The sequence below is a fragment of the Mauremys reevesii genome, linkage group 2 (assembly GCF_016161935.1).
Source record: "Mauremys reevesii isolate NIE-2019 linkage group 2, ASM1616193v1, whole genome shotgun sequence".
In the NCBI taxonomy this organism is placed as follows: Eukaryota; Metazoa; Chordata; order Testudines; family Geoemydidae; genus Mauremys; species Mauremys reevesii.
The window spans coordinates 173,901,832-173,912,105 of record NC_052624.1 but is presented as its reverse complement, the minus strand read 5'-3'; the positions used below and the strand labels follow the sequence as shown (position 1 = coordinate 173,912,105).

At 45.1% G+C, this 10,274-nt stretch overlaps 1 protein-coding gene across 10 annotated transcripts in view; it reads left to right on the top strand.

Annotated features, from left to right (window-relative positions):
• Nucleotides 1–10,274, top strand: part of SLC35B3 (solute carrier family 35 member B3) — a 35,964-nt gene that overhangs the window by 122 nt on the left and 25,568 nt on the right. For 9 of the 10 annotated variants that reach the window (XR_005594170.1, XR_005594172.1, XR_005594171.1 and 6 more), the window contains exon 2: nucleotides 9,715–9,996. Coding sequence is in view for 3 of the 10 variants with exons in the window: in XM_039525045.1 (XP_039380979.1) it covers nucleotides 9,715–9,996 (282 nt within the window). In the remaining 7 variants the exon portion in view is untranslated. Of the gene's footprint in view, nucleotides 1–4; nucleotides 98–9,714; nucleotides 9,997–10,274 lie in introns of those variants that run through there. The other variant, XM_039525043.1, reaches the window with a different exon arrangement.

The window sequence follows — 10,274 nt, the reverse complement described above, 5'->3', positions numbered from 1 at the left end:
TGGTCCCCTCCCCCCGGGCGGGGCCGGGGCCGGGCCGCCTCCCGGAAGCGGCGCGGGCCGGAGCCGGTAGCTGGGGGCCATGAGCGGAGCGGCGGCGGTGAGACGCGGCGGGGGAAGGGGCGCGGCCCCGCCTGGGGTGGGGGGTCCGCTGGGCCGAGCGGGACCAGCCCGAGCGCAGTGAGACGCGGCCGGGTCCGGGGCCCTTGGGCCTCCCCGTGTCGGGCGCCAGCAGCAGCGTTCCCGGGTGACACCTCCCACCCCACAGAGGTGGCGCTGCTGGTGCCCGGCCAATTACTGAGCTTCCTGCCGGGCGCTGGCCTGTCCCTGTCCCTGTCCCGGGAGCGGGCCTCTCGGTACAGGCATTGCACCGCTTCTGTAAAGGCTTCCTCTGCCCGTGTGCCACAAGTGATCTCCCCCCCGCCCCCCAACTTCTGTTGGTGAGAGAGACAAGCTTTTGAGCCACGGAGCTGAAGAAGAGCTCTAAGTGTCTTAAAGGCTTTTCTCTCTCACCAACAGAATCATAGGGTCAGAAGGGACCACAAGAGTAAACAGAAGATGTTCCAATAAGAGAGATTACCTCACCCACCTTGTGTCTCTACTGTCCCTTTAAGAGAGACTCTTTAAAAAATGGGATGCTGCCCCCCTCCCTCTGATCCACCAAGACACAGAGAAGATAAAAATGTCTTCTTCCCACCTGCCTGCATAGATATAGGGGGGAAAAAACATCATTTCTGTTTTGATTTTGATTTTCAATAGGTGCTTCAGACATGTGATTCTCAATAACTACAAGTATCAGAGGCATAGCTGTGTTAGTCTGGATCTGTAAAAAGCAACAGAGTGTCCTGTGGCACCTTATAGACTAACATGTATTGGAGCATAAGCTTTCCTGGGTGAATACCCACTTCATCAGATGCAATAACTACAGTTGCTAATGTTAATTATGCACTGGAGCTTAGTTTAAAGTCCCTCTTATTTTTAGGTTTAGCTCAGCTTTGCTCTTGGCAGAAACTTGCCTGAGGATATTTTATTTTAGCAAACCGTTTTTGCAAGAGGAAGCATTTCAGTTATTTTAAATAAAATGAGTCAAAAAATTGAATGTTGAACATGTAGTTTGGGAAAAGCTTTTACTCCTGAGAGAATTCTGTGCCAAAAAAATTAAAACTCTGCACACGATATTTTAAATTTCTGCATGTTTTATTTTACAATAAATATGGAGACTCCAGCATGGAAATGGGGAACACAGGCCCCCACAGAGGTAGGAGACCACCTTACAGCCGCCCGCCTTCCACTCTGAGGACACAGACTCAATGATGAGGCTGCACCAGACCCTGACACAGCTCAAAGGCCAGTCTTGCCCCTCTGTGCGAGGTGCACCAAGATAGTGAGCGAGAGGGACAGAGTCTTGCAGGCATGCCTAGCCCTGATCCAGGTGTGGGGCAAGCAGGCTCAGCCTAGTAGGATCTAAGTGTGGAGGGGATGGAGTGTGGAAATTCAGGTGTGGATGAGAGGGTTATGTGTGGGACTGTCTGGGTGTTGGTGCCCAGTGGGGGGGATCCATGTGGGGAAGATTTGGATGCTCAGGGGTTTGTTGGGGGTTCCAGGTGCAGGGGGAATGGAACTCTGTGAGGGGTGAAGGTGGTTTGGGCTCAGTAAGGAGGGTCAAGGTGTGAGGGTCTGTATGCAGCTTGTTGAGGCTCAGTGGGGTGGAGGGAGCTGGGTGTAGCTGGCCGAGGCTCAGTGGGGTGGTCTGGGGGCTAGGGTGGGGATTAGGATGCGGGGGGGGGGGGGGGGCTTGGCAGGGGGGGAGACTTGATGGCATGGGAGTCCGGATGCACAGGGATTGGGCAGATGAGGGAGCAGCTCCCTGTACAGTGACCCTTCCCTCTGCAGCTGAGGAGCAATGAGGGTGGGGAACAGAGCTTCCTGCAGCAGGAAGAGGTTTCTCCTGGCCCTGACCACTCTTTGCAGGGGAAGAGGAAGTCCCATCCTTCCAAGCCCAGTTGGGACTAGCAGCTGAGCCTAGCACAGGGTAAAAACCATCGGCCATAGCGTCCGCAGCCTGGCACCTGCCCTCCCCCTTCCACTCCCCTGCAGTGATTTACTTCTCCGTTGGCTGTGCTGGGCACCCAAAACAACACGCCTGTGCTGCTGAGGAGAGGTGCATGACTGTTCTTGCGGCTTTACTTTGCTTCCCCATCAGAAGTCATTTTTCTGTACAGAAGTAAAGAATTCCGCAAGGGACATGAATCCTGTGTGCACGCAGGGGTGCAGATTTCCCCCAGGAGTAAGCACCTCTTAAGCTTGTAAGTGGCACTTGTAAAATTGCACTTCATAAGATGGATCAGTTACTTTGAGTATTTTGAGTAGATGATGAAAAATGACACCTCTGACATTTTGCATAGAAATGTTGCTGTACATGCTTTCAGAGAAATATATTTCAGAAGAGTCCTGTTGTCTATAATAATAGTATTTAGTGGAGAATGTTTCAAATATTTACTACATTTACTGTTTCTCAGCTTAATGTTAGGCACTGTAGAATATTCCTTTATGAAAACATGTTCTCAAGCAAACAACACAGAAGAGGGAGTTTTACACAATCTTCTTTTAACTAATACTGTATGTGAGCGGAACAAACGCTTTCTCACTGTAACTCTGGTATCCTTCATGAAAGTTTGTTCTATCCAGGTACTAACATTATGGTTGATTAATACTATTTTAAAATAGTATTAATCTTTAAATCCAAACTCAGTAACAGAATACTACCTTAAATTATTAGAAAATAAAATATTTTAAAATCAGCTCCTCTTCTAATTACTTTTTGTGACCTAATTTCAGGCTTCTGTTTCTCTGCTAGTGTAATTGATGTTAATATCTAAAGCAGTGGTAAAGGATGTAGTTTCTGTATTGTTATAAACTTTATAGCTAACATGAGATTTGCAGAAAGTCATCTTTCTTATGGTCCCTCCTGCACTTCTGAAATTCTCCTAAGGCAAAATCATGCTTGTTCTGGTCCTCTTTAACATCGTGCGGCACATGCCTGAATAGTAGCAGTAAGTGTGATTAGTCATGGCTCTGTTTGGATTGGGCCAGAAAGGAATCTTTCTGTACAAAAGTAGGCATTTGTGTAGTCCTCCACTGCTTGCTGAGAGACTTAGGGAAAAGAGACATACATTGAAAATTGGACTCCTTGAACTAGTCTAGTATCCTGTCTCTGTCTGGACGTATCACATTCTCTATGGTCCAGTTTGTGCGGGGGAGTGAAACCAGGTGGGATTAGTTTGGCAGCTCTTGCTGGGAAGGGCTATGTACACATATTGAATCCATGGAAATGTAGGACTGGACGAGATCTCAATAGATCATCTAGTCCAGTTCCTACAGTGAGGCAGAACTAATTCTTATCTAAACCAGGGGTCGGCAACCTTTCAGCAGTGGTGTGCCAAGTCTTCATTTATTCACTCTAATTTAAGGTTTTGTGTGCCATAATATATTAATGCTTTTAGAAGGTCTCTTTCTTTAAGTCTATAATATATAATTAAACTATTGTTGTATGTGAAGTAAATAAGGTTTCAAAATGTTTAAGAAGCTTCATTTAAAATTAAATTAAAATGCAGAGCCCCCTGGACCAGTGGCCAGGACCCAGGCAGTGTGAGTGCCACTGAAAATCAGCTCATGTGCCGCCTTCGGCACCCATGCCATAGGTTGCCTACCCCTGATCTAAACTATCCCTAACAGGTGTTTGTCTAACCTGTTCTTAAAAACCTCAAGTGACAGAGATTCCACAACCTCTAGGTCAGCAGCACTGCAACTCCCTTCTGACAATAAAAATTACTACACAACCCCAGGAGGTGGGACTGAAGCTTCAGCCCGCCTGAGCACTGCCACCCTGGGTGGAGGAGGCCAAAGCTCAAGCCTCACCACTCCATGCAGGGGCAGATAATGCCGAAGCCCAGGGCTTCAGCCCCAGGCAAGGGGTCTGTAATCTGAGCTCCACCGCCCAGGGCTGAAGCTGAAACCGAAGCCTGAGCCCCGCAGCCCAGGGCTGAATCCCTTGCCTTGGCTTCAGCCCCAGGTGGTAGGGCTCGGGCTTTGGCTCTGGACCCCAGCAAGTCTAAAACCAGCCCTGGCAACCCTATTAAAACAGGGTCGTGACCCACTTTGAGGTCCTGACCCACAGTTTGAGAACCCCTGCTCTAGGTAATTTGTTTCAGTGCTTAACTACCCTTACAGTTAGCAAGTTTTTCCTAATATCTAACCTAAATCTCCCTTTTTTTAATTTAAGCCCATTACTACTTTTCCTGCCCTCCATGGATAAGAACAATTGTTACCCTCCTCTTTATAATAACCTTGTACATACTTGAAGACTGTTACCTCCCATCTCAGTATTCTCATCCCCAGACTAAACAAACCCAATTTTTCAATATTTTCTTGTAGGTCATGTTTTCTTGACTTTGAATCATTTTTGTTGCTCTCCTCTTGACTTCCTCAAATTCATCCACATCTTTCCTGAAGTGTAGTGCCCAGAACTGAACCCAGTACTCCACCTGAGGCCTTATCAATACTGAGTAGAGTAGAAGAATTACTTCTTGTGTCTTGCTTACAAAACTCCTACTAATGCATCCCCGAATAATGTTTGCTTTTTTTGTGTGTGTGCACGCGCGCAATGGTATTACATTGGTGACTCATTAGTTTGTGATCCACTTTAACCTCCAAGACCCTTTTCTGCAGTGCTCCTTCCTAAGCAATCATTTCCCATTTTGTGAATGAGTATTTCTTCTTAAGTGTAGTATTTTGCATTTGTCCTTATTGAATTTCATCTAATATCAGACCATTTTTCAAGTTTGTCGAGATCATTTTGAATTCTAATTCTGTCCTCCACAGTGCTTGCATCCCCTCCCCACTTGGTATCATCTGCAAATTGTGTACATATACACTCTATGCCATTAGCCAAATCATTTGTGAAGATATTGCAGAGAACCAGACGGAGGACTGATCCCACTCAATATGCCCTTCCAACTTGACTGAACCATTGATAACTACCCTGAGTACAGTTTTCCAAGCATTTGTGTACCCACCTTATAGTAGGTTCAGCTAGGCTCTATTTCCCTAGTTTGTTTATAAGGTCATATGAGACAGTATCATAAGCCATACTAAAGTTGAGATATCTCACATTGTTACCTGCACAATCTAGGGCACCCACCCCTACTCTTCTGTGGGATCAGGGCGTAACCCTCTTCAGGTTGGCTGGACCTTTTTCCAGCAAAAGAGCCTTTACACAGTAAATCCTTAACTTGAATTTATTAGCAGTTGATGAACAGAACACACGCGCCAAGTATACAATGCTGACCACTCCTGATAAAGCTGGTGATCTCTTCCCGATGGTCAGTTGGAATCGGATAGTCTGTGGCTCCAACTTCAGCACAGAATGGTCATGCAGGGTATTGAGTTTGGCAGCTTTGATCTTCGGCTGTGTCCCAGAATTAGGTTCCAAAGAATTTCTTCTTGGAGCCTAGTTTATATAGTCAAACTTAAGTTCTGCTTATCTATACCTTAACCAATCATTTAAACTAAAGTATTATGAAATAATGTTCTTTGCCAGTCTTAGCACACTACCTTTTACATACTAGAGTCAATTTAAAGTTTGCTAAATCAGTTACGCAACAAACAAAGGACAGAACCAATTAAAGGTCAAACAAAAGGGAAGTATAGATTTCCCAACTGTAACGGCTGATAAGTGGTTCTGCCAGACAGTGTATTATCTTGAAAAGTTTTCCTTTAAACATCTTTATGTCTGTCTATCTGGTCACTGTTTGTGCTATACTTCCTTAGGGCTAGAATGCTTTCTTAACAACCTGATATTATATTGTTTTGGTGTCGTTTAGATGGAACTTGACTCCTTACTTTTAGCTAATGGCTGCTGCTCCTTACTGCAGAAAGGCTTCCTCCTCATCCACAAGGATTGTTATACTGTACTGGTGTTGGAGGGGGGGAAAGCAAGAGAGATGTACAATAGGAGGAAGAGAGAGTGTCAGTAAGACAGTGGCAGTGCACATTAGTTTATAAATGCCTTCACACTAAATTGCTGTCTGGGCATGAAGTTTAGACTGAGTACTACAATATAGCACACTATTCCTCCTCTGGTGAAGATATTAGCTCTCATAAGGCTTTAATTATTGGTCTGTGGAGTTAAATGAGCAATATTGACTGACTCCTGGAGGGAGTCTCATTCAGTTTCCTTTAGCAGGATAAATGATTGCCATAAAGGAGCATTGTGCTGGTGGGTTTTGGTGGATACTCCAGTGAGAAAAAATACCATTGGGCTGGAATAACCAAAACACCAGTCTAGAGAAATAAAAGTTTAATTACTGACTGCGGGCTGAACTAGCTGTGACCTGCACTTAAAAAGTACAGCAATTGACTGGGAGCAGCAATTGACCAATGGAGGTTAGCCTGAGGCTGAAAAATGCAAAATTAGCCTCAAACATCAGTTATCACACTGAAGTGAAAAAAATGGCAGGCAATCATCCCACTCCCATACTCTGCTAAATTCCTTCTATTTAGCTGTACTCATCCAGTTATGCCTCATCCTACAATTGAAGATGAATGCATGTGACTGATAGTGGTTATCAAACTTTGGGACCACCATATTCTTGTCATGTGACCAGATTTGAGACCTTGGTGTTCCTGGACAGTCACTAAGATTTTTTTTCCTAGTCTGCACACCCTTTTTCCTGAACATCCAACAGGTAATCTCAAGCAAAAGTGAGAGTTGGAAACAAAGGGCAGAGGGGAAGATTTGTTCCACTTTCACAGTTAGGCTCTGCATTTAGAAATGGATGTATTGAGTGTGGTACACCATGCCATGCAAATAAAGTAGCCTGGCCATAATCATAGTACCTCTGCACCAGTACTTTCAGTGTGATAGAAGTAATGGGATCATCCCATGGCAACATAGTCTGTTTTCATGCCAGTGAACATTGGTATAAGAGGGCTGGGTTTGGCCTTGTGCTGAATGCTTAACCATAGCACTGTGACACTGATGTGACAGGTTTGTGCACCATTGCTTTCTGTACACAATAGAAGGACCAAGCCCCACTTTAAGCAAACTATTTTTGAAGGATTTTAAAGGGTGTTTAATTTTTTTTATGTTTCAGAAAAGAAGTAAAATATACTAATAAAAAGTCAGATTTAATATTTGTCCAGATCAGGTTTTCCATCTCTGGGTATGGCTACACTACGGGATTATTCTGATTTTACAGAAACCGATTTTTGGAAACAGATTGTATAAAGTCGAGTGCATGCGGCCACACTAAGCACCTTAGTTCGGCGATGTGCGTCCATGTACCGAGGCTAGCGTCAATTTCCAGAGCACTGCACTGTGGGTAGCTATCCCATAGTTCTCGCAGTCTTTCCCACCCATTGGAATTCTGGGTTGAGATACCAATGCATGATGGGGCAAAAACAGTGTCGTGGGTGATTCTGGGTAAATGTCGTCACTCAGTCCTCCTCCGTGAAAGCAACAGCAGACAATTATTTCGCACCCTTTTCCCTGGATTGCCTGGGCAGACGCCATAGCACGGCAACCATGGAGCCCATTCAGCCTTTTTTCACTGTCACCGTACGTCTACTGAATGTTGCTAACAGACGCGATACTGCAGCGCTACATAGCAGCATCCCCTTGCCTTTTACAAGTTAGCAAAGACGGTTACCAGCTATACTGTACCGTCTGCTGCTGTCATGGGTGCTCCTGGCCGGCCTCGGTGAGGTCGGCCGGGGGCGCATAGACAAAATTGGGAATGACTCCCCAGGTCATTCTCTTCTTTAAGTTTTGTCTAAAGGGAGAGTCAGTCCTGCCTAGAATATCAGGCAAGCCTACTAAAGAACCAGAGAGGCAAACGGCCGCTCCGGGTCAGAGCCCCAGACATCCTGCAGAAATGATGAGCTGCATGCCATTCTAGGGGGTGCCCCTGCAACAACGCCACCCGTTGCTTCCCTCCTCCCCCACCCCTCCTGGGCTACCGTGGCAGTTATCCCCCCATTTGTGTGATGAAGTAATAAAGAATGCATGAATAAGAAACAACACTGACTATTGCCTCTGCAAGCAGAGATTAAAGGGGGGAGGGGAGGGCAGCCTCCAGCTGCTATGATATTCTAGGCAGGAGTGAATCTCCAGGAGACAAAACTTAAAGAAAAGAATGACTGGGAGTCATTCCCATTTTTGCTCAGCGCCCCTGGCCAACCTCACCGAGGCCAGCCAGGAGCACTCACGGGATGACGGATATCCATCATACTGCACCATCTGCCGTCCGCCAGGCCAGGGAAAGGAAGGGGATGCTGCCGTGTAGCGCTGCAGCACCACATCTGCCAGCAGCATCCAGTAGACATACAGTGACATTGAAAAAAGGCGAGAGGATTGTTTTTCCCTTTGCTTTCATGGGCGGGGGGACGACATATACCCTGAACCACCCGCGACAATGTTTTTGACCCTTCAGGCTTTGGGAGCTCGGCCAAGAATTCAAATGGTTTTCGGAGAGTGTGGGAACTGTGGGATAGCTACAGTCATCAGTCGCCCCTCCCTCCATGAGCGTCCATTTCATTTTTTGGCTTTCTGGTATGCTTGTCTCAGCTCCTTAAGTTTCATGCAGCACTGTGTCAAGTTCCTGTTGTGGCCTCTGTCCCTCATAGCCTTGGAGATTTTTTCAAATGTTTTGGCATTTCGTCTATTGGAACGGAGTTCTACTAGAACAGATTAATCTCCCCATACAGAGATCAGATTCAGTATCTCCCATACGGTCCATGCTGGAGCTCTTTTTTGATTCTGGGACTGCATGGTCACCTGTGCTGATCAGCGCTCCACGCTGGGCAAACAGGAAATGAAATTCAAAAGTTCGTGGGACTTTTCCTGTCTACCTGGCCAGTGCATCCGAGTTCAGATTGCTGTCCAGAGCGGTCACAATGGTGCACTGTGGGATAGCTCCCAGGGGCCAATACCGTTGAATTGCGGCCACACTAACCCTAATTCGAAATGGCAATACCAATTTCAGCGCTACTCCCCTCGTCAGGATGGAGTACAGATATCGATATTAAGAGCCCTTTATATCGTAATAAAGGGCTTCGTTGTGTGGATGGGTGCAGGGTTAATTTGGTTTAACGCTGCTAAATTCAAAATAAACTCGTAGTGTAGACCAGGCCTCTGTGTATGTCTGAACTACGGAGGATATACTAACATAGCCCCATAGTGTACGTACAACCTACACTGACAGAAGGGTTTTTTTGTCAGCGCAGAAACACCACCTCCCCAAACGACAGTAGCTAGGTAAGGGAAGCATTCTTCCGTCAACATAATCCCGAGTGTAGACACCGCTATATCAGCATAGCTACATTGGTCAGGGGTGTGCCAACAGCATTTGCAAGTGTAGACCAAGCCTCCTTATAAAGTACTCATGCACTAATTCTTAGCACTAGTGCCATAATGTTATCACTGAGTCTACCTCTTGCATTAGATCTGTTATGCAGGAAGTAGTATCATAGGGGAGACGCATGTACTGCACTGTTGTGATTTTTTAGGAATTTCCATTAAGTATTGAAGTTGAGTTAGAAAATATTTCCATGTGCAATTTTTTGTGTGAAGCAATTATTAAGTTGCATTTTGTATACTGTTTTAAGTTTGGAATTCCATACTCATGTGGCCTCTCTCACTTTTACGGTTTCTTTCAGCTTCCAAACAAAGAACACAAAAAGAGAGAAGAAGAAAAAGGAGAAGATTCCATTGACACCGAATGCAGCGAACTAGGAAACATGGATCTGAAATTCAACTCCTCAAGGAAATATATTTCGATCAGCATACCTTCCAAATCGCAAGCTATGTCACCTCATATCAAATCAGTAGATGACATAATCGTTCTCGGCGTGAATCTCAGCAAATTTAACAAACCCACTCAGTTTTTTATTTGTGTTTCTGGAGTTTTTATGTTTTATCTAATCTATGGATATTTACAGGTAAATCCTGTATTTGTGTTTTATGCTAGTACCTCTGTTTATTTTATTGAACAATATTGGAGAATGTGTAGCTTGATTGGTCTAAAAATCTGTCCTAATCTATACATTTTAAAAAAAAACTACATTAAAAAAACATTAAGATCACAAAGTCAAACACTGAAGTTGGGGAAAAAATAGTACATGACCATGCAATTAAAAACTATATATCATAATGGATCTACAGAAGAGGACCTAACTAAGGTTGCTTGTACTACCTTAATTCTTGTCTTTCCTTATCT